Raw genomic sequence first — 25,468 nt, 5'->3', positions numbered from 1 at the left:
CTTCCGTCATCTTGAGCTGTAAGCGTGTAAAGCGAGGCGATGAAGACGCATAGAGTGTTTTTCATGTGGATTCCCAGTCCGAGTTTTTAAGTCGCTTAACCACGTGACTCCTGCATTTTTAACGCTTGTATGAAATATTTATTACACGCGTATTTATTCATTTCTTACGCGTGTATGAAAAATGTATTACACGTGTATTTAATCATGTCTTACACGTGTACGAAATGATTAAATACACGTGGAATAAAAATGTCATACACGTGTACGAAATGATTAAATACACGCGTAATAAATATTTCATGCGCGTGTAAGAAATATTTAATACACGCGTAAGAAAAATTTCATGCGCGTGTAAGAAATAATTAATACACGCGTAATAATCATTTCATGCGCGTGTAAAAAATATTTAAATACACGTGTAATAAATAATTACACGTGTATTTAAATATTTCTTACACGCGCATGAAATGTTAATTACGCGTGTATTTAATCATTTCTTACACGAGTATGAAATATTTATTACACGTGTATTTAATCATTATGCTATTCCATAGCATGAGAAAAAAGATAAATTACACGTGCAATAAGAAATAAATACACGTGTATTAGTCATTTATTACGCGTGTATTTATGTTTTATTACACGCGTAATGGTTATGAGCCAAACGGCTTTCCATACGTCCCCGCTTGTCCGCGCGTGTCCCTGCGTGTCACAGTCCCCGCTAGTTCTAGACACACCCGCGACATTCCTTGATACTTTCTGACTGGAGTCGTGTCTGTCTTCCGGTTGGACGTGTTTAGTTGTTTGCACAGTGCCACGTTGAAATCAAAATGTCCGTGTTTAGTTCTCGTCTATGAACAAGCTTCAGCGGCCATTGAGGCACCCTCATTAGACTAGACTTTGCTAAAAACGTGGTGGGGTCCAGCCTGATGACGTCGCTCTGGTTGCTCAAGTCTGATCATCAATCTCAAAGCGTTTCGAGTTGGTTTTGTTCCAAAAATGGCGGTTACCATTTGTTTTCCAGAAAACCTTAGTTAAAGAATGTTTGACCAACATTTCAATCACTGAATTTGATTGAACAATGAGCGCGTGACAGTGCCGCCTCAACTTTTGTAAAAAGCCGGATAAGACGTAATTAAAGGCATTAATCGAAAAACATTCAGAAAATCTGGGTGGGGGATATCATCTGGAAAAACTTTTATGAGAGATTCATGGAGATCTGTCCAGTAGTTTTTCGGGAAATGTCTCTACACGCACACACTGGCACCGTCACACACACACATATACACTCTGACACACACACACACACACACACACACATCCACAACCTCCGAAAACCTCATGAGTCATCTAAAAAACAAAAACAATTTGTCATTGATTTTTACTGTTTTAGCATGTTTCTTTGAAATCATACCTGATTTATGTTTCTGTCAACGTTATATCATGTTTGCGTCAGAATAAACAACTGCATGACCACGTCTAGACGATACCATAAACTTACAATCAAACTATGCATTGAAAACTAGTGATAAGCATTTTGAGATATCTTTACAAGAATCGATGCAAAAGTAAAATCGTTGGTGTCATTAGCACTGAAAGTTATCCACACACAAAATATTGCCACACCAATTTTGTCTGATAATAAATGTCAGCGAAGCGGCGACGCCGTGGCCAATGACAGGCGCAGTTGATTAACTAACTATACAAGAAACGGTGGAGGAAAAGTTGCACTGTACAACTAAACAATCTCCAACTTTCTGACGGAATCGGCGTCTTAACCTAAAAAAATAAATAAATAAATAAAAAAAGTCGCGAAAGGCGAAAATACAACATTCAGTCAAGCTGTCGACGTCGAACTCGGAATAAAACTGAACGCACTGCATTTTTTCACCATGATCGTATATATACTCGTAGCATCGTCAGTCCACCGCTCGTGGGAAAGGTAGTGAAATTGACATGCCAGAATAGCGAGGTAGTGGTTGCGCTGAGCAGGATAGCATGCTTTTCTGTATCTCTGTTCTTTTTAACTTCATGAGCTTGTTTTTAATCCAAACATATCATATCTATATGTTTTTGGAATCAGGAACCGACAAGAAAAGAGATGAAATAGTTTTTAAACCGATGTCGTTAATTTGATTTTGATAAGAATTTTCATATTTTTATTTTTCAGAGCTTGTTTTTAATCCGAATATAACATATTTATATGTTTTTGGAATCAGCAAATAATGAAAAATAAGATGAAATTGTTTTTGGATCGTTTTATAAAAAAATTATTTTAATTACAATTTTCAGATTTTTAATGACTAAACTCATTAATTATTTTCAGGCCTTCAAGCTGAAATGCAATACCAAAGTCCGGCCTTTGTCGAAGATTGCTTCAGTAAAATTTCAAGCGATTTGATTGAAAACTGAGGGTGTGACAGTGCCGCCTCAACTTTTACAAAAAGCCGGATATGACGTCATCAAAAACATGTATCGTAAACAGGAAAAAAAGATCTGGGGATATTATACCCAGGATATCTCATGTGAAGTTTCATAATAATCGGTCCAGTAGTTTCCTCGGAAACGCTCTACACATACACACGCACGCACACACACACATACACCACGACCGGCCTCGTCTCGATTCCCCCGTCTATGTTAAAACATTTAGTCATAGCTTGACTAAATGTAAAAATTAGTATATTAGTATAGTGTATGAAAGAGTGTCTTTGCAATATAATTATTGTATCCAAGACTAAAACAGCTTCTCCTTCTTACCCGCAAAGAATGTTTCTTTGCTCCACTTTTCATTCAATGTTAGTCGCAGTTCTTTCAAATTTAATATATTTTATGGAACGCTGAGCCACTCGAGCGCGGTCATACATTCAGTCAGTGAAAGCCAACAACGGCGGTGGTTGCACGCACTTATTAGGCAAAAAAAAAAGTCTGTTTACGGTATCCCGATCAACCCTATTTTTTTCGCGCGACCCTAGACTTTTTTTAGCATTTGGGGAAAAAAATAAAAAAAAATAAAAAAATTTAAAAAAAAAATTTAAATCTTTGTTTTTTTGCAAAATAACTTAAAAATACGTGTTTTTTTTAAAGAAAAAAAAATCCCGACCTACCGACCCTATTTTGTTTTGCCTATGTTACCGTAAACAGACTTCTTTTTTTAGTTTTGGGGGGGGGGCTTATCTTCAAGCGGGAAAGTACTACTGACAGGGAACGAAACAAGCGACAAAGAAAAGTGCCACGAAATTATTTTACAGGAAGCTCGACTGTTGCAGGCGGTCTAATTGTCCATTATTCATACAAGAAAAGCGGGTCCGCCTACAGATAATCAGCAAGAACGAGATACAAAATGCGGCCGATATCGCTGGCTCTGCCTTGGAGAGAAATAGATCACGCCGGAAGTAGACACGTACGCGTGTCGCGAGCTCGCCGCGTGACGGACCAAGGGAGATAACTGTTGCGGGGTTTCGTGCTAATGAGTCGGAGTTGTAGCCCGTGACGTTTTTTTGACCTTGAAGTCAAGTTACACCCGCGTCAAAAGACTAAGTATTAATTTGTTACAAGTGTCTACAGATCGTGTTTTGGTTGTGGCGGCTGCAGTTGCTGTTGCTTTCAAGTTGCCTTTCTCGCAATCTACATGTTCACTGACTGTGACATTTCTGTACATATTCAAGTGATTATCATATTCCACTAAGTTACACATAACTTAAAAATGCTCCTCAGTCAGCATCCCGGCTCTTCCACTCACCCCTGTCTGGCTCTGTCCGGCTCTCTCTCTCTCTCTCTCTCTCTCTCTCTCTCTCTCTCTCTCTCTCTCTCTCTTGCTCTCTCTCTCTCTCTCTCTCTCTCTCTCTCTCTCACACACACACGTCAGGATCTCTTTTCAGCGGCGAAATCATAGGATGATACCGTGGGTGTCAAAGGTCACAGCGCGATATCAAGGTCAAACTTATAAACCCTGATGCCGGCGTCGGTGCAGGACAATGTGGGTTGCTATGGGAGCGAGTCACATGAGTGCAACGCTACAAATAGTATCTCTTTGATACAGACTGTCTCATGTGTCCTGTGTCTTGTCTGATACTGCTCTTTGTGTTTGTGTGTATGTGGGGAGGGGCGTGTTGTTGTTCAAGTTGTGTGTGTGCGTTGTTGTTGTTATTGTTTTTCTTCGGATTTTAAGTCAGGGTAATAGAAGATAATAATTATGCTGTTTGTAACACGTTTGGCCATTTTCTTTTATATGATATACATATAAACTCAGGTCAGTTCTTATCAAATCAACCCAGATTCAGACTCAGATTGTGAAACTGAACGGGAGAAAAACGAAATAAACATAAAACAGTTGTATCCTACATATTATGTGAGAGAGACCACTCATGAGATAACAATATCGTTCAAATCACACGTGAGTGTATCATGTAAATGAGGTCGCGTCAAACTAGTCTGGCAGGGACCTGCTTTTCCACTGCTTATGATGCCAAAGTCACCGAGACAAACGTCATTATGGACTGAAACACTTTTTGCGCCTGCTTTTTCCCCTGGAAGAATTTTTAGAACTTACACACGTGTATACGTCACGCTACACTTTCTAGAGTGACGTATCTTTTCTTTATTTCTTTCTTTATTTGGTGTTTAACGTCGTTTTCAACCGTTCAAGGTTATATCGCGACGGGGAAAGGGGGGAGATGGGATAGAGCCACTTGTTAATTGTTTCTTGTTCACAAAAGCACTAATCAAAAAATTGCTCCAGGGGCTTGCAACGTAGTACAATATATGACCTTACTGGGAGAATGCAAGTTTCCAGTACAAAGGACTTAACATGTAAATGAGGTCGCACGAGGCTTTGGAAGAGATCGAGGTTCCAAAAGAAGCTTCTTTGACTACAGTGCCAGGGGACGCCTCGACTGCGCGACGTTTTGAGTAAAATACACAAAGTACAGTCACGGTATGTATGATGAACAGAATACTACATGGCTTGCTGTGTCGTACCAGATTTACACTCGTTGCTTTTACAAATATTGAAGGGCGCAGTGGCGTAGTGGTAACACATCGGTCTCCTAATCGGGAGGTCGTGGGAGTTCGAATCCCGGTCGCTGCCGTCTGGTGGTTTAAGAGTGGAGATTTTTCCGATCTCCCAGGTCAACTTATGTGCAGACCTGCTAGTGACTTAACCCCCTTCGTGTGTACACGCAAGCACAAGACCAAGTGCGCACGGAAAAGATCCTGTAATCCATGTCAGAGTTCGGTGGGTTATAGAAACACGAAAATACCCAGCATGCCTCCTCCGAAATCGGCTGCCTGAATGGCGGGGTAAAAACGGTCATACACGTAAAAATCTTTCTTTACTTTCTTTATTTGGTGTTTAACGTCGTTTTCAACCACGAAGGTTATATCGCGACGGACACGTAAAAATCCACTCGTGCTAAAAACATGAGTGAACGTGGGAGTCTTAGCCCATGAACGAAGAAGAAGAAGAAGAACTTAATATTGAAGAGCTCGCTTTCGCTCGCAGTTCAATATTTAAAAAAAAAAGCAACTCGTTTAATTCTGGTACGACGCAGCAAGCCATGTAGTATTCTCTTTGAGCTTGTTTCATGAGAGCGTGTGGTCGTTATCCTATTAGAATTGAGGTACAATGTCAGTTACTGGTTTATTGGTATAAACTGATGAAAGAAATGAACGATGGTGCGAATAAGATGTCCTGTTTAATGTTAAAACTACATTTGAAGTTGTACCATGTACAAAACGTTAAATTGCCCTGGTTGTCGCATGTCAATACTATGTTAAATAAGTTGGGTCTATCATATTTATGGACAACTCAGAGTCTTGCCGTCTCAGGTTTTAAAAACGTTGTAAAACAAAGGTTAAGAGATCAATTCCTGCAGGAATGGAACACTGACGTGAATGCCAACAGCTTGTGTTTTAATTACAGAATATATAAAAAGGATTTTTGTCTGGAAAGGTATTTGCTTTGGTTGCCAAGGAAATTCCAAGTTAAATTAGCAAAATTTAGAACAAGCAATCATAAGTTGCCAATACATCAGCACAGATTTTTTAATGCTCCTAGAAATGAAAGATTGTGTGATATGTGCGATAAAAATGAATTAGGTGATGAGTTTCACTATTTGTTCATTTGTACCGACGAAAGTATAGTGTCTGAAAGAAGAAAATTAATTAGTCCTTATTACCGATTTCACCCAAATTTTTTAAAATATGAACAGTTAATGAATTGTAAATCTAAGATAAAACTAATGAAGCTAGCAAGATTTGTAGCCCACGTTGTGATTTTAGTATGTTAGCGTTACATCTAGTTTCTTTATTGGTATGTATATTTATGTAATACATGCTTTTGTTTTGTTTTGTGTTTTTATAAAAGATGCATGGCATAATGGTATTGCCAATTTATTTCGGCCGTATAATATCGTTGTCCGCTTAATGTATATGTCACGGTAGAGACGAAGATCTGGTAGAAACGTCGTTTCTACCGGTAGAGACGAGGATCGTCGTTTCTACCGGTAGAAACGACGATCCTCGTTTCAACCGGTAGAAACGACGTTTCTACCAGTAGAGACGACAATCGTCGTTTCTGCCGGTAGAAACGACGTTTCTACCGGTAGAAACGAAGAAATAATACACAAGAGTTTTTAAAACAGATGGTTGCGAGTTGAAAGCGAGAGAAACTTTGATCTTGTCATTAAAACCGCTGGTAAAAGTCACCTCACATAGCACAAATAATACACAAGAGTCTTTAAAACAGCTGGTAAAAGTCACCTCACATAGCACAAATAATACACAAGTCTTTAAAACAGCTGATAAAAGTCAACTCATATAGCAAAAGTAATACACAAGGGAACTCTCTCCCTCCCTCTCTCCCCCCTCCCCCCCGCCCTCCCCCACCACCATAATCAATGTGAAGCCTTAACAATTTGTAGAACTCTTCTTTTTGTTCCATTGTCAACAATCTTTAGCAACAATTAAAATAGCCGGCTATAAGAATGTTGAAGGTCTGTGGAATACTGTTTTCGGAAGTCAAACTAACAGAGATATTTCACGAATTGTGTTCACTCTGAAGGAAAAAAAAGTTGTGATTGCTGTCTTCGCCTGGTCAGTGAAGGCAGTTGTAGTAGGTGAACAATATTTGCTGACATTCTCAATACATTTCCCACAAATGCACGTGCTCTGTAAACAACGTTAAAAATGAGTTCATTCCGGTAAGATAGAACTGTGTTCATAATTGACAAAATCACCTACATTGCACACACACACACACACGTTTTTATTCCGATCGTCGTTTCTACTGGTAGAAACTCCGATCGTCGTTTCCACTGGTAGAAACGAGGATGGTCGTTTCTACCGGTAGAAACGACGATCCTCGTCTCTACCGGTAGAAACGACGTTTCTACCAGATCTTCGTTTCTACCGTGACATATGCACGTGCTCTGTAAACAACGTTAAAAATGAGTTCATTCCGGTAAGATAGAACTGTGTTCATAATTGACAAAATCACCTACATTGCACACACACACACAAACGTTTTTATTCCGATCGTCGTTTCTACTGGTAGAAACTCCGATCGTCGTTTCCACTGGTAGAAACGAGGATGGTCGTTTCTACCGGTAGAAACGACGATCCTCGTCTCTACCGGTAGAAACGACGTTTCTACCAGATCTTCGTTTCTACCGTGACATATACATATTATCTGTCTGATTTCTTACCTGATTTTGTTAACCCTATTTTTCTTTTATTTTTGTTTGTATGTATGGAAGTGTATATTGCCAATTTATTTTGGTTGTATAGTATTGTTGTATTTGTCCGCTCAATTTGTATACATATATATATTAACTGTCTGATTTGTTACCTTTTTTTGATAAAGTTATATCTTTGTTTCAAAGCCCTCTGGGCCCAAAACAATAAAATACTTGACTTGACTTGACTTGTGTGTGTAATGGAGATGGCCAACTTGTCCTTCGCCGGGTGTACAGTGCAGTTCCTCGGCTGGTGGACGACCATGTCGTAGGCATTTCAGTTCTAATATAGCTCTATAGGTAGGCTATAATTATTATCTACAAGTATGATGATCTGGTTGTGGTAGGTCACAATGCTTTTTCAGTGAATTGCGCTCTACCGGCTAGATTCCAGGGCACGCGCTTCAAACAATCCCTCCTCTATCATATGACAAGTTGTTCCACAGAATCCGTCACTGATCATATGAGAAAGGCGTAAGTAACCCAACCTCCTTCTTACTCATCGGGTCAATGGCGCAGAATTCTGACTATTTCAACACAGACGGCAAAAGCTGGCCGGCTGCGTTTGTTTAACTAATTGCTTTCTTAGAAAAAAAAATATCGCTGACACAGCCAAATGATAAACGTGAATGTCGTTTCCTCATAGATGGTTTCTTTGAGGATAAATATTTATGGGTTTCAAAACTCATTGATTGTTGACCAGCTGAAGGGATAAGAATACTATTCTGGAGAAAAAAAAAACGATGTTTCAACAAGTGCGGTGACTCTTTTGTCTCAATTTGATCATGATTTTAATCATGAAACCAAGACTTGGCGAGATTAACTTGGCACAGATGCTAATGCTGCGTTCAAATGTAGACTGGCTATGTCTCAGACTGTGATGCATATTTAATGAACTGGGCATTGTTAGACAGGTGAGTGGGTTGGGCAGTTTGCGGGATATGTTCAGAGATCTAGATAACCGCCGTATAGGTTCTTTCTTTCTTTATTTGGTGTTTAACGTCCTTTTCAACCGTTCAAGGTTATATCGCGACGGGGAAAGGGGGAGGGGGGATGGGATAGAGCCACTTGTTAATTGTTTCTTGTTCACAAAAGCACTAATCAAAAAAAAAGCCCCAGGGGCTTGCAACGTAGTACAATACATGACCCTACTGGGAGAATGCAAGTTTCCAGTACAAAGGACTTAACACTTCTTACATACTGCTTGACTAAAATCTTTACAAACATTGACTATATTCTATACAAGAAACACTTAACAAGGGTAAAAGGAGAAACAGAATCCGTTAGTCGCCTCTTACGACATGCTGGGGAGCATCGGGTAAATTCTTCCCCCTAACCCGCGGGGGGTGCCGTATAGGTAAAGCAAAGGGAAGCAAAGTGGTCAAAACCTAACAGTATTACCTTGAAATGCTGCTTAATGGTCCCCATCCCATCCTCTTACCCACTATATTTATAAAGATAATATTGAACATGTTGAACCTGATTTTCACCACATATCTAGTAATCTATATATATATACGACTTGTGTCTGTGTGTGTGTGTGTCTGTGTGTGAGTTCGCGATGCACGGCCAAAGTTCTCGATGGATCTGCTTCAAATTTGGTGGGCATATTCAGGTAGACCCGGGACAGGACACAACCTGGTCGATATTTCAACACGTGCTCTCAGCGCGCAGCGCTGAACCGATTTTGGTTCCACCTCAGCTACCCGGGCCCCCATACCGACACACCAAAGCCAAAGTTCTCGGTGGATCTTTTTCAAATTTGGACACCGTATTCAGCTACACCCCGGACACAATATCATCGATGAGATATTTCAACACGTGCTCTCAGCGCGCAGCGCTGAACCGATTTTGGTTTTTGTGTTCATTTCACCATTATAAGTAACTCTTCCTTATCTTCTCCAGGTTTTCAGCGTTTACCTCCCTTCCTTCGTATGGTGCACTATAGTATGAGTGGGGCGTCTTCGGATATTCCCGGCGTTCTGTTACTATTTTTAGAAGGTCACCGCAGTGTCCAGAACGTAAATTGGACCCGTAAATTAGTCCTCACTGTAAAAGTGCAAAGGTCGAATCAATTTATAGCCACGCGAAAAATACACTGTCATCTATCTCTCTATAGATACGGCTTCTCTGTGTTTGTGTGTGTGTGTGTGTGTGTGTGTGTGTCTCTCTCTATGTGAGCAACACCTGGGGATTGTTCAGTTCTGTTTGTGATGTGGTCTGGCGGCTTTTGTGTATTTGTATGTACTGGCCTTCCTTTGAAAAGCCATAACAGTTCAAAAGGGCTTACAGATAAGCTATAAATTGCTCAATCCTGTTTGCTCCTCCAAAGGTGATTAACACGGTTACATTCGTCGACAAGGATGGGACTCGATATGGTCAGGAATGGCATTATGGCCACTGAATCATTTTCGTGCTGTTCCCATTCCACGAATCTGGGAGGGACCTAAGCTTGGCGGGTCCATTGTTCGGACCCGGCGAAGCCGGCGTACGGCTCTAAGTACTTCTTCCCGGCGAAGCCGGCTACCCGGCAAAGCGGGTATTCATTCTAGTAAGTCATATGTTTTCACATGTTTAAAGGGAGAGCATCTTTCCTTTCAGTTCTTGTCGTGGTTGGCCCCCTTTAGTATCGATGCGTTTCGCTGGCTTGAAAAGGCAGCCCCCCCCCCCCCCCCCAAGCCCGATTCCAAGCACCCCTCACACCCACCGGCAGGTCTCTCTCTCTCTCTCTCTCTCTCTCTCTCTCTCTCTCTCTCTCTCTCTCTCTCTCTCTTCATTTCATTAATTTTTTGTATCGGTCTCTTGTTATAACAGGGGCAACATTTTTCCCAAAAATAAATAAATATTCCAATTAACAGAGGTACATGTAAACGTTAACGTTACTCCAAATGTTAGAGAAAGAGAGACGAAAACAAGAAGGGGGGGGGGGGGGGTATGTAGTAGCATTTGTGTGCCTGTCTCCTCAGTCTAAACCTGTGTCTCATGAAAGGAGTTGCCGAGTTGTTGCTGGGGTAGAGAAGTTTGGGAAGGGGGAGGGCAGTTAGGGGCTCTTGAGTAGCATGTCATGGCAAGGGGAATTTGCTGACAGCCTTGATGCTTACAAGAGTCGCAACTGAAGTAGAGGATACTGAGGGGAGTGGGGGATACAGGGAAATCTGTAGAGGGTGGTGGAGGGCTGGTGGTGGTGTTGGGAATGATGTTTTTGAAATGGATCTCGGTTTTTTGTTAAATCAGTTAAAACTGAAAAGTCGACGTTTGACAACAGGGAATGATGATGCTATTTTACTGAACCATTCCAAGTTCATTCGTAAGTAACGCATACTCAGTTATTTAGTAAAGAAAGCAAACACACAAACAACCAGGGAATTCGATTGTTCCGTGAAAGTCAAGTTCTTCTCAGTCTTCATGTCCTTTGTGTGTTTTGTCGATGGGCGAGACACCCCCCCCCCCCCCCCTCTCCGTTTATATATATCTCTCTCTCCTTCTCTCACTTCTGTCTCCCACTAGGCTATCTATCTCTCTCTCTCATCTCACTCCCTCTCTCCTCTATCCCCCTTTCTGACTCTGTCTCTCTCTCTGTCTCTCTCAGTCTCTGTCTCTCACTCTCTCTCTCTCTAGCCACACACACACACACCGGTACGTGCACACGCACACGCACACACACACACACTGACACACACACACTGACACACTGTGACACACACACACACGTACACACACACACTGCACAGAGGATCAGTGAACAGACCAAGGGTTGAGGTAGCGTTTTGATAAAGGTCGATCATGTCAGTGATGCATAGAGGACATAGTTGTCTCAAGGGTGCACATGTTCCCGTGCCCCCGGGGCTAACGGCAACTTCTCGGAGGGTCTTTTGCACGTGCTGTGCCTTTAAATCCTCGCTTTTCTTGACCTCCGACACTGAGAAATTCATGCTGGCATGCGTGTTCGTGTAGAGCGATTCCCGGAAACTATTGGACAGACAATGATATATTCATGAAACTTTACAAACAAGTCCTTCGAGATGATATCCCCACCCGGGTTTTTTCCCATGTTGTCGATACTAAGTGTCTTTAATGACATCATATCCTGCTTTTTACAAAAGTTGAGGCGGCAGCACTGTCGCCCCGGCTCAAATGACGGTTCAAGCAGATTGATTGGTCAAAGTGACATTCTTTGGCGTAAATAAGTAATTAATTAATTTGAGTTGTCATTCAGTCGAACTTTCACTTACATATTATGATTGCATTGTATTTCTCACATCAATTCTTGAATCCAACAATATATTTAGATATGTTCTGTTTACTCGGCTGAAAATGTGCTCAGAATTAAAGAAAATCGTTTTGTGCAAATTAGGTGTAATGTTGACGAGCTCGACACGGTTAGCCTGCTAGTTAGGTTTTAGTAGTCTCGGCGAGTTTTCAGAGTCTATCTTTTAGTTTCAGGCCGAAAGATCAGTTGACTAAGTTTGATATCGCTTGGCTTGACTTGTTTACATTTAGTTAAGTTTTGACTAAATGTTTTCAGATAGACTAGGAATCGAGACGAAGGTGGTGTGTGTGTGTGTGTGTGTGTGTGTGTGTGTGTGTGTGTGTGTGTGTGTGTGTGTGTGTGTGTGTGCGTGTGTTCGCACTCTAAAAAGTAGTAGCAGTGTGCTCAGTGCATGTTTTCTAACCCCGTAGTGATTACGTCTAGAGGACAAGAAGAATAAATCTGTCGAAACCCGGTTTCTTTATCACAGAAACCAGTCAAACTGTCGAGTAGTAGTGTAGCCATAGCTTCAAGTTTATCGTTAAAACTGTCTGATGCATTAAAACCGGTAATACTGCCCGGCCCGGTTATCGACTTCTTTCTCCCCCCCTGCATCAGTTCACACATTAAAACGGGCTAGTGATGCTGGACATTTACGTGCAACTCAAACTCTTACAGTTGCGCTATGATCGAAGGGAAAGTTAACCTACAGTAATTGGCGACGAAAAAACGAAGACTAATGATCGAGAAAAGGAGAAAGCTGGAGAAAGTGACGCCGATGTGCCCATGAACGAAGAAGGAGAACAAAAAAGTTCACGATCATTTTCGCGGTAAGGGAAGTACCTTTACGGTGTCTTACCATTGAGCCACACAATAAGACAAGTAGTGCACGTGCATTTCTTCCTCTCAAGCCGAGGATGTGTGTAGTTAGTATGTCCACAATGTCACTGTTGTCTTTTGAATCACACGCCCCTCATTCACTTCTCGGCGTGGTTGTCAAGCCACCTTACAGCCTACGCCGGATGCTGTTGGTGGTGGTAGTAGTATAAATGTGTTTTTGTGTCGTTGTCTTGATCATTTAAATTTATTCCCATCCGGACCGTGGAGGCGGTAGTCGTGTTTTACTTGGGACAACTTGACGTTTCATCGGTTCGAGTGATTGAGGAAAAAGATTATTTGTGAAACATAAGAATTCAATGTGGTGACCTAATTCGGAGACTTTATATTTTGTCATGTGCAACTTGAACTAATCTTCACCACTGAGTTTCGGACATGCAGCGTATCATAATGTGAGAAATATAAAGAACAGATAACTCATTAAAAAAAAGATATGCACTGATATGCAAGAACTGAATACTCTTTTTTTTAAATAACTAAATCAAGTTGCTTTACAAATAACGACATCAGTAAACGTGCTTACTTAAAATCCACATTTACAAGACGCGTCAAATACAAAAAAATGGACATGGAAAGCACCTTCACTCACACATCAGCAGCGATCAGCAAAATCGTGCAAGCAACAGAACAAGTAGGAGCCACAGCAGACACATGGATATCTCCAAGCCCAGAAAAGCTCCACCTCCAAACAAATACTAACGACGACAACAACAACTTTTCACCACACAATTCTTCACAAACTTCATGTCCTCACGATCACTCTCCACATTCACGATGCTCACAAACTGCCGGAGGATCGTCGGTCCGCGCAAACAGCAACGCTGCACGTGAACGTTCTCGAGTGAAGACGTTAAGGGCAGCGTTCCTGGACCTGCAGCGCACCCTGCCGGCAGTTCCCCAAGACACAAAACTCTCAAAGCTGGACGTGCTGGTTTTGGCGACAACTTACATCGCTCATCTTACGACCACTCTTTCCAAATCATCAGGTGAGTTGAGAAAATGCAGGGGCCTGTAGCATATATACGAATCATGTGTGCGCTTTGGGATTGTGCTGGACATAAAATGACGGGAACATGGCGAGAGAAAAATATAATGAACCGAGGAGCCTTACGCGTTCTGCTATGTACGTTTGAGACTGCATAGTTTTTTTAAATTATTTTTACAGTCAGCTCGTAAAAAAATGGTAATTCCGAATTGCTAATGTTATTTTCGGGCTACAGTGAGTCCAACCCACCTGTTATATTTAAGACCTTCCATGTTAAAATGTTAAGTTTTGTTTTTTGTTGTCACTATGATGATCATCATCGTCAGTCATACTCATTATCTAAACCTATTCATTCTTCAGAAAACAACACCTACAATCGTCAGCACCAACGCAGCATCCACCACGAAGAAGCAGTCTTCAGTCCGGCAAAGTCTAGCAGTACATCACAAGCAACAGGAAACTACAATTCAGAGATTATCCAAGGGGCATCCTTCTTTCCACAAACTGCAGACACACGAGCGAGTGGGTGCCACGAACGAAGAGGGATTGCAGAAAGGGAAGTGTCCCATACCAGAGTGGGTGGTGTCCTACGTGGTGCAAAGAGTCACTGTGTCTCTGGTCTGCGATCACATGGTTATCTTCATCCCGTAAAGGTAAGCATAATATTGACTTCATTACTGTCAAGAAATAAAATGACAACTGATGTTGCTGTCAGCTGTCCTTTTCATTTTGTTCATATGTTTGTTTATTGCTGATATTAAGTTGATGTTGATGGTGTGTGTGTGGGTGGTTTTTTTTCTTCTCTTGTTTTTGTGTGTGTTAGGGAGGGGGGTTGTTTGTACTCAGTGCAGTAACTGAAATGAACTGGGTTAGTTAACTGTATCTTCAGACCTTTGTGTGTGTGTTGTGTGTTCACAAATCTAAAAGTGTGGAAAGCAAAAGCAGTTATTTGTGACCTCTACCCAATTGATAGTGCACATGGTTTTCGTTCAAAACCAGAGATTTGTTATGCTTGCAAAGTGACTTGTAACAACAGACAAGACGTGGGTGAGGGCAATTTTGGGGTATTCTTTCACGTTACTTTTATGTGTGATTACAGAAATGGCCAATGAGGACACGTCTGTATGCCGGTATCATGGCAAGCGCCAGGGGAGCAAGAAAAACCTCTTCCTATTCTAAATGTAATAGTAGTTGATGAAAGAAAGCTGTAAACGCGCGCATGTGTGTGTATGTGTGTTTCAGTGTGTGTAAAATAGATACACATATTTCAATGATTTGGTGACAAAAGAGGTTGGAAGCTAGTGGTATTCCAAGCTCACATCACCTAGTGAAACTAGAAAGAGTGAAAGATCCTGCAGATTTTTCCCTTCCCACACCAATGCCTGTGGTCTGTAATTTTGCACCTGTACACATTTTTCATGCATGCTTGGATGTGCATGCAAGACTTTTTGTGTTGATGATCTTGTTTGTCATACACACTCTTAATTTCATCTTGCACTCAAAGAACTACAAGAATCAAATTTAAGAGCACAGTAAATTCCTTTTACTTCTGATTCACTGATATGCTGAACAACAACAACAAAAGTTAAAAAAAAAAAAATGTTTTCACACATTCAGTCACACAACTGGTCAAGAGGAGTACAGGGAAGTCCTAGAAAATGTAAGCGGCTGAAGACTTTGCCGAAGCCTCTTGTCCTGCTGTATCTGAAAAAGAAACACATTTCTGTTGAAGGCTTTGGTGACAGTGAAACCACTATTTTGAGACCCTCTATATTAAGACTCTTTCTACCTTAAGACCCCTTTTTCTCAGACTTTCTCTTGGTAGAGTGAGTCAATCTATCGCCATATTAAGGCCTTTCTCTTTGTAGAGTGAGTCAATCTATCGCCATATTAAGGCCTTTCTCTTTGTAGAGTGAGTCAATCTATCTCCATATTAAGGCCTTTCTCTTTGTAGAGTGAGTCAATCTATCTCCATATTAAGGCCTTTCTCTTTGTAGAGTGAGTCAATCTATCTCCATATTAAGGCCTTTCTCTTTGTAGAGTGAGTCAATCTATCTCCATATTAAGGCCTTTCTCTTTGTAGAGTGAGTCAATCTATCTCCATATTAAGGCCTTTCTCTTTGTAGAGTGAGTCAATCTATCTCCATATTAAGGCCTTTCTCTTTGTAGAGTGAGTCAATCTATCTCCATATTAAGGCCTTTCTCTTTGTAGAGTGAGTCAATCTATCTCCATATTAAGGCCTTTCTCTTTGTAGAGTGAGTCAATCTATCTCCATATTAAGGCCTTTCTCTTTGCAGAGTGAGTCAATCTATCTCCATATGTGACCCTCCACCACGAAATGAGTCGCATGTCACCTCGCGCGGTTCTGCGCTAGGCTTAATAAAAGTCTGGGGAGTGTCTAGTAACAGTGTGAGGGTCAACTTAGTGACAGGCTTATAACTCAAACAGTTTTTGCTCTGTTCTAAAACGGTTTTTACCACTGGATAGAGCAGAAAAAACTCTTTAGGAAAATGTAAAAATATGAAAATCATGTGTAGTGGAGGAGTGGAAAGGTAGTAGATACGAAGCCCAAGTCCAAGCGTCTTGTTTCAACTTTTTATTCAAGAAAACAATGCAAGGAAACGTAGAGGCCGAAGGCGAAACCCGTAGACAGCAAAGCAAGTGTAGTGTCGTGTTCAGCTGCTAGGAGCGAATGCATCCTTATGCCGGGGTCCGGCTTATACTTATAGCCCCGGCGCGGACTGCACAGAAAGCACCGTCCGCCGAGAATAAAAATCGCCTGAATACGGCCAGAAACACGGAATCTGTGTTTCTTACACTTGCTTTACCCTACGTTATTTAAACAAATACATAACCAATCATAACAAACAATACATCAAATTAAAGCTACGACCTTTAGCTTTCCATTGCAATAGATCACATTTCATAAAAACTTATATTTATTTAGTAGGATGCAAAAACAATGGTCCTAGTGAAGGCACTGAACCAACTTCAGTGCGGAAAATTACAAAACTCTCTAAACTGGAATAATGGACAAACTCATAAATCATACAGATAAAAAGAAGAACCCTAGACAAACATCATGATATGCGTTACTTGGGGAAAAATTATACATTGACTTAGTACGAAGCGGTAAAGTCCGAAAGTAAATGGAATCGGCTAAATTCCTGCGCGAGTACCTGTCTGCATAAATTAGCAATCTTTGCAGAGGAACCAAGCATCACTCATTACAACCAAATCCTTATAAACAAACTAAAATCATATGCAACATAGGTACGGGATATGTAATAGTGATACAAAAATGACAAAACAATGATTGAAAAGACAAAGATGAGTTTGTGCGAATCAATTTCTCTCGATGATACATGAAAACCGGTCAAGGTCAGAGTGACGCTTTGGTCAGTTCGAAGCATTATCGTAAATAACACAATAATATGCAGCCATCCAGCCTAATCAGTGACTTCTATGCAAACCTAAATATAATTAGGACCGTATCAAAGATAAAAGGGACTTTGAAAGATAGAAGTTAGGTAGATATATAAAGAAAGGTATTGTATTAGAATTTGCGCCGGCAAGGTGCGCGCGCATCATCGTATCGTCTGCTATGGGATGGGTTATCCCGTTTGTACTGTACACAAGGCTGTTTCGCTATGCGATGATTAGAGTGTTTAGGGTAGCGAAGTGCACTTTGCTACACATGCAAAGGTGACATGCGACTCATTCCGTGGTGGAGGGTCACATATTAAGGCTTCCGCTCCTTTAAGACCTAAATTGTGCAGAATTTTAGCAGTCAGTCTTACAACTGAGATTCCAGTTTTCATTGTACTTCAAACTGCCATTTGGACAACAATATACTGAAATGGAACTTGGTTGTGTATGTGATAAATGTGTGTGCAAACGTGTGTGTGCCAATGTGTGTGTGTGTGTGTGTGTGTATGCGGGTGTGAATCCGAGTATATGTCGCTCTTTCTGTGTCTGTCTGACTCTGTGTCTGTCTGACTCTGTGTGTCTGTCTGTCTGTGCCTGTTGGATCTTGTGTTAATTAAACTCTATGAAATTCACTATCATAAAAATTTTCTACATGAAAAACTTGTTCAAAACTTCAGGTGCAAAATAACTCACATTGTTAAACCACCGTGAGAGATGAACATATTTCTCTTTGTCATGGAATGCCAGCTTTGTCTGTCAACAAAAGAAGAAAGACAATATAAAGCAACAACAACAAAATGTAAACAGGGAAAGCAAACAGACCTGAAATTCAAATCTTTAACTTCTCCCCATTTATAGTACAGTACTTACCCTAAGAAAATTAGCTTGAGTTTTTGCATACAGCTTTGTTAATGTTATAAAGCTGTTTGTGTTCAAATAAGTCACACTGCTGGAAGGGTTGTTTTTTCACTTATGTTTGGAACAAGTGGCTTCAGTTTTCACGAGATACTGTTTATTCAGTGAACCACAGACACCCCTCCCCCCAAATTCAAACCAATGAAACAATAAATGGCTTTCAAAGTGCAAAATCAATTCAGTAATTTCTGATAATTATTCTAGGTACATTAGCACTTCTAAAGGCAATAACAAAAGTTCAAAAACAAGACACAAATCACATATGGAGTGCGAACAAAACAGCCACACACAAAAATATAAATAAATGCAAAAATTAACACAAAAATAAATATATGTAAAATTAAATAAATAAATAAATGATAAATAAATGAAAAATAATCATGATCTTACAAAGATGTTGTGCAGGCCATGGTAGAGAATGATGTCTGCCACTGTTGGATGATGGGTCACGAAGTACACCTTGTCACTCAAGTAGTTGTTCAGTTCCTGCAACAACGACAAAATGACAAAACAGTGGCTTTACAAATTCTGCGAGAAAGGTATCAGAAATAATAGCAAATATGATGCTGTTTCTCCACAATAATCAGGTGAGTCAAAAATCAACTGGAGAAACAAGTTTGTTTTGAGTAATGGTTTTCAAAATAATAATGAATGAGTAAAATTGTAATGATGCTGCCTTGAAGAGCTCTTCCAAGTTCGTAGCTTGGATTTAAAAATTAAAATGATGACTCGTTTAAAGATACAAAATGTCTGGAAAAAATTGTGGTCACAGGTCATACAGTTGTGTTTATACTTCAGGCACGGCACCATCTGAGCACTTGAAAAAATTCATGATGCAAGCTTCTGGTCCTGAGAAAAATCATTTAATTTCATCAGTGTTTCATCAATTATTCAAATCTTAACAGTAATTAATCCTTGGTTTTCACACCTGTGCACAGCTAGAGGGTTGGATTTTTTTTTAGAGCTGCCTCATAAAAGATAAATAAATGGTTGTGCACACACAGACACACACTGAACTATGAAAATTAATCAAGCAAATCATATGTGATGGACAGTGCCCCTTTAATGTAGACTCTTGCTTTCTGAATATCAGCCCATTGATGCATCATTATGATGCAAAAGAAACCTACCTGTAAATACCACTAAGCAGCAGCACCTATACAGTTTACGCATAGCCATTCTCAGCATTACTCTTTGCTACTTTCCTGTATCTAATGAAAAACAGTGCAGCAAGATTGCTAAGGGAAGTAACTCATTCCAGCTAAATACTTTATGAACTGGTTACTTGAAGGGGACTGTAGAGAGAATCATGGTACCATGAATCTTTCATTGTTTGAATGTGCACTCCTGGCGGTCATCTTTTCATGCTATAGTTCATGGTACTTGCGTTGGCATCTCTTGAAATTGATTTCACGCGCATCCCCATTTTACTCCTTTCACACATTTTAAATAGTCCACAACAACTGCAGACCTATAAAAACAGTTTCAACGTTAAGTTTTCTGTCTAACACTACTTATTGTTCTACTACAACCGGGAACGTAGAAGAAGAAGAAGAAGAAGTTCTACTACAAGAAAAGCAAATGCTACCATCACCTGGGCAAAATTTCAATATGAATTAGCAAAAATATTTCTGTGATTACTGTACTTGAATTAGTTGAATATATTTGAGAGATAAGTTATTATAAGTATATTCTTGATATTTGCAGAAAAACTTCAATTATGACACACAATTGTGTTTTCAACATCAGCACATTTCTCTCACCATTCAAAAAAAAAAGAAGGCAAATCCTTTGATAATGATATTGAAAAACAACTTTCGAACATGGAAGGAAGATAACCACTTCAAGGGAAGTAACACATAACAAATTAAATTAAGATTCTGAAGTTTTGTGAATGGAAACCAAACAGCCAATGCTACTAAGTGCATATACTTGATAATATCAAATGCAAGTCAATAGGATGGTTTCTAAATGACCAGGCTTTTTTTCTGCCGGAGATACCACTACCTGTCATACTATCAGTATCACACTTGTACTTTACCACCACCAAAGGCATAACTAACCTGTCTTGGGTCCTCAAAGAAAATAAATAAAGGGACAATGTTTCCTAAACAGAACAGAAAAAAGCGGTCAAAAGACCAACTGACCAATACTGTACCAATTAAAAGCTACTGTCAACACTCGAGCACTTTTCTTCCCATTACACACTGGTGGGTGTGAGTGTGATTGTACAAGAAAGCTGGGGAAAAACACAACATTTTTTTGCATCACATTCTTCACTAGCTCCTTACCTGTAGAACTTGTGTGCAGAGTTGTTGGTTTTGCCCACAGTGCACAACTTGTGTAACGTGGTATTCCAACCACTGATCAACAGCCGCTTGGTCTTCCAGTGTCAACCCTGTCCAAACAAAATCATTAAAACTGTAAGTGCAGAAAACATACGCACACTTACACATCTTTCTTTCTTTATTTGGTGTTTAACATCGTTTTCAACCGTTCAAGGTTATATCGCGACGGGGAAAGGGGGGGGGGGGGGGGAGGGGGATGGGATAGAGTCACTTGTTAGTTGTTTCTTGTTCACAAAAGCACTAATCAAAAAATTGCTCCAGGGGCTTGCAACGTAGTACAATATATGACCTTACTGGGAGAATGCAAGTTTCCAGTACAAAGGACTTAACATTTCTTACATACTGCTTGACTAAAATCTTTACAAACATTGACTATATTCTATACAACTTACAAGAAACACTTAACAAGGGTAAAAGGAGAAACAGAATCCGTTAGTCGCCTCTTACGACATGCTGGGAAGCATCGGGTAAATTCTTCCCCCTAACCCGCAGGGGGGGGGGGCACACTTACACAGACATCTTTGGTCCAACAACACAGGCAGTGAAATAATAAGGCAAAAATGGTCTGCTTCCTATGACAAGGCCTACAAAATTAGGGTCAGTAGGTCACTACATTTTTTTTTCTTGTTGGAGTACAGGCAACCTCTGCCTCCCATAAACCATCAGTTTCAGGCCAGAGACACCCCCAGGCATTTACTTACATTTCAAATATACAAGTTTACATTTGAACACCTACTGCTAGAGAACATCAGGGCCGCTCTCCAGAAGAAAAACAAGTCGCGTAAGGCGAAATAACAAGTTTTATTAATGCTGTCGAACTCACAGAATATAACTGAATGCACTGCTTTTTTCACCAAGACCACATACTCGTAGTTTCGTCAGTCCACCGCTCGTGGCAAAGGCAGTGAAATCGACAAGCCATGCAGAATAGTGCTGTAGTGGTCGCGCTGAGCAGGATAACACGCTTTTCTGTATGTCTATTCTTTTTAGCTTATCGAGTTTGTTTTTAATCCAAACATATCTTCTTCTTCTTCTTCTGCGTTCGTGGGCTGAAACTCCCACGTACACTCGGTTTTTTTGCACGAGTGGAATTTTACGTGTATGACCGTTTTTTACCCCGCCATTTAGGCAGCCATACGCCGTTTTCGGAGGAAGCGTGCTGGGTATTTTTGTGTTTCTATAACCCACCGAACTCTGACATGGATTACAGGATCTTTTTCGTGCGCACTTGGTCTTGTGCTTGCGTGTACACATGGGGGTGTTCGGACACCGAGGAGAGTCTGCACACAAAGTTGACTCTGAGAAATAAATCTCTCGGCGAACGTGGGGACGAACTCACGCTGACAGCGGCCAACTGGATACAAATCCAGCTCGCTACCGACTGAGCTACATCCCCGCCCATCCAAACATATCATATCTATATGTTTTTGGAATTAGGGACCGACAAGGAATAAGATGAAATTGTTTTTAAATCGATTTCGGAAAATTAATTTTAATCATAATTTTCATATTTTTAATTTTCAGAGCTTGTTTGTAATCTAAATATAACATATGTATATGTTTTTGGAATCAGAAAATGACGAAGAATAAGATGAAATTATTTTTGGATCGTTTAATAAAAAAAAAATTTTAATTACAAGTTTCCGATTTTTAATGACCAAACTCATTCATTAGTTTTTAAGCCACCAAGCTGAAATGCAATACCAAAGTCCGGCCTTCGTCGAAGATTGCTTTGCCAAAATTTCAATCAATTTGATTGAAAAATGAGGGTGTGACAGTGCCACCTCAACTTTTACAAAAAGCCGGATATGACATCATCAAAGGTATCTATCGAAAAAAAGAAAAAACGTCCGGGGATATCATTCCCAGGAACTCTCATGTCAAATTTCATAAAGATCGGTCCAGTAGTTTAGTCTGAATCGCTCTACACACACACACACGCACAGACAGACAGACAGACAGACAGACACACACACACACACACACACACACACACACACCACGACCCTCGTCTCGATTCCCCCTCATATGTTAAAACATTTAGTCAAAACTTGACTAAATGTAAAAAGGAAAGAGAGAATGCTTTATGTCCTACATGCTAAATATTTCGCCTCTTGAGGACAAGATATGGGTTATATGATTCGAGTTTTACGCCCTCACAGCTTTTGACGAGATACACAAGTGCATGTGTGTTTAGGTGGTATCAGCCATCTGCACTTATGGCAGAATGACCAAGATCTTTTACGTGCCATTGTGGTGACACTGGGGTGGGACATGGCTTCCGTCTCTGGGTCTGCACATAAAGTTGACCCGTGTCCGTCCCGGCCCGAATTCGAACCTGCGACCTTCCAATCACAAGTCCAGTGCTCTACCAACTGAGCTACCAGGCCCCCAGCTGCTCTCCATGCTCGCTGCATATTTCAAGGAATTATTTTTGCGTAGTCTGAATAGGTATTAATCTCAAGCCTCGTTATGGCGCTAGATGAAAGTTTTGAAAGTTCGGAATACAGGCCAAGAAAGAGGAACATGTGTGACATTCAATTACCTGGGGTGTTTGGGGCATTGAATAATGAGTGTCCACAAATACATATTTGCGGCATTCCTGCTTTGCTGTCAGGAAGCGGACGTTGCATTTTGATCAAGGGGCATAACTTACTTAAACTCAAGGGGAATAGTACCACATTACAGTTGTTCCCCTTAAAATATATATATGCTTTGTTGTGCGTATCCAAATGTCTGGCAATAAAGAAAGATTCCTTCTAAGATTTAGGTTGAAGCTGCATTTTTTTTATAGGCCAAACGAGAGTAATACGATTAGAGGAAACAATACGCGAATGAATGCGGTAGCCTAGAATATACCATTGAAGTGAGCATATGGTAAGCATGTGCCAATTAGCAACGCAAGAGACCTGCAATGAGAACATATCCGCAGGCTGGTATCATGGCAAGCGCCCGTGGAGGAAGAAAAACCTCTTCCTACTCTAAATGACATCCAGCATTCAATATAATAGTGAAGAAAGCTGTGAACATGTGCCTGTGTGTGTTTGTGTGTGTGCGTGTCACTGTGTGTATGTGTATGCAAAAACAAAGCACGAACCACATGAGACAGTGCCAGCTTGACTGAGATGCCTTGCAACTGTCGACACACCAGTCACTGTCTTTCCACCCTTTGTCTTGACCATTGGAAGCTAAAAAAAGAGCAGAGCAGACATGTATTTTTATTCACTGACTCGTTTGGTGCCTGAGTTCATTCATTCCATTGAAAATAGGATATAAAGCGTTGCACTATCAAGTACCTAAACAGTAAACTGTATGATAACATTCCGAATGTTCAGAAAATGTGTAACTCTCGGTGAGGTTACACACAGTGACACACACACAGTGACACTGACAGTGAAACACACACACACACACACACACTTGCTATATATGTTACTTTACGTTAAGGGTGTGGACAAACACTGAAACAGCTGTAAATATCAGCTGCTTTGAAAGCAATAGTTATTTGCTACGTTTACGTTTACATGATCTAAATACATCATGTAAGGCCTAAAAAAAAAATAGGTGTGGTTACGGTAACCCGACCTACCCTATTTTTAGGGGCCGATCCTATAACTTTTTATTACATTTGTCAAAACAAAAAAAACAAAAAAAAAAACCACGAGTGCAAAAAACGCAATGAAAGCGAAAGCGCCCGAGTCGCACACTTATTTCCCTGTCAAGTAGGTTTAATTTGTACACATTAGAAAAAAAAGTAAAAAAAAAAAAAAAAGTTATTGCCTACCTACCTACCCTATTTTTTTTTGGCTATGTTACCGTAACCACACCTATTTTTTTTTTTTGCCTAATAATCTTCCAGTTCCAGATTCATTCTGCAAATGATTATCTCCTTCACTCACCTCACCTGTACATTTTCTTAAAATTAACTCTCTAAAAGACAAAACAATAGGACGATTATTTATTTATGGGGGGTGGGGGGGCCGGGGGGGGGGGGGCTGACGTGGTATCCATCAAAGAGTGCAACAAACCACTCCTCTCACTCTCAGTCTCACTCAGACACTTATTTTCTGGGTGAAAACTATAGATTAATTTCCACTGCAAAGTGGACACGGTGACCGCATCGTTCTTCATTTCATCAAAAAAATCCATCCTTACAACAACTGAAAATCAAAAATTAGTTTTAACACAAACCTGATCCTTTTTAGCAAAGGATACACTGCCATACGGTGACTGAAAGTACTCTGAAACCGCAAGGAACGGTGCTTCGGCCGCCATGTTTGGGGAGATGTTCAATTCCAAACAACATGTTCATGTCAGATTACTCTTCGAAATTTTATTTCAACAAAATGTCATGTCTGCTAGTTGTAAATGCAGTAATATATGTAAAAATAAACTTTTCGATTTCGTTTATTTCAAAACCTAGTTCAGAAAATGACTACTTTCACAACAGTAACAATGCCTCCCTTCCTCATGCAAGGGAGGTAACGCAAATATGCCACAGTGAATAACATGCTCCATGCCCTCTGTATGAAAAATGACCAGAGAACAGGCAGCATTTTCTGTTTCATAATCATCACAACACAACGATTTTTTTTAAATCAGTAAAAGTAGAAATTAGATATTCGTCATAAAAAGTGGAAGATTATTATTTTCCACAGCCTTTAACACTTTTTACCCCACCAAGTTTTTTTAGCGAGACCAGCTGTGTTGCAGCAGGTCACTCAGAATTGAAGTAACTGTGATGTAACTGTTTATCAACACGCTGGAATGCAGGCGTTAGATGGACGTTACAGGAAGCGACTGAAGCTAACAGTCAGAGCGGATATATCCGTACCTGGTCAAATAGCGCCATATGAGTGGGTACGGATATAATTATCCGTACCTGGGAGACAATGAGTTAATTACACC

The 25,468-nt window shown here is 40.4% G+C and overlaps 2 protein-coding genes across 2 annotated transcripts; one reads left to right on the top strand and one right to left on the bottom strand.

Moving 5' to 3' along the window:
• The first annotated feature begins 13,058 nt into the window (after nucleotides 1–13,058).
• Nucleotides 13,059–15,394, top strand: LOC138967738 (transcription factor 23-like). Its single transcript, XM_070340392.1, has 3 exons — nucleotides 13,059–13,868; nucleotides 14,228–14,520; nucleotides 14,967–15,394. The coding sequence occupies exons 1-3, from the start codon at nucleotides 13,445–13,447 to the stop codon at nucleotides 15,060–15,062; spliced, it is 813 nt and encodes a 270-aa protein (XP_070196493.1). The 5' UTR covers nucleotides 13,059–13,444; the 3' UTR covers nucleotides 15,063–15,394.
• On the bottom strand, nucleotides 15,388–24,896 carry LOC138966902 (eukaryotic translation elongation factor 1 epsilon-1-like). Its single transcript, XM_070339292.1, has 6 exons — nucleotides 24,752–24,896; nucleotides 23,658–23,748; nucleotides 20,504–20,610; nucleotides 18,603–18,698; nucleotides 17,991–18,050; nucleotides 15,388–15,571 (listed from the first exon to the last, which is right to left on the bottom strand). Exons 1-6 carry the CDS (start codon nucleotides 24,833–24,835, stop codon nucleotides 15,497–15,499), a joined length of 513 nt encoding a protein of 170 aa, XP_070195393.1. The 5' UTR covers nucleotides 24,836–24,896; the 3' UTR covers nucleotides 15,388–15,496.
• Between the last annotated feature and the right edge of the window lie 572 nt (nucleotides 24,897–25,468).

This window comes from Littorina saxatilis, linkage group LG5 (assembly GCF_037325665.1).
Source record: "Littorina saxatilis isolate snail1 linkage group LG5, US_GU_Lsax_2.0, whole genome shotgun sequence".
In the NCBI taxonomy this organism is placed as follows: Eukaryota; Metazoa; Mollusca; class Gastropoda; order Littorinimorpha; family Littorinidae; genus Littorina; species Littorina saxatilis.
Note: the sequence above shows the minus strand (reverse complement) of the source record. Positions and strands in the feature narration are given on the sequence as shown.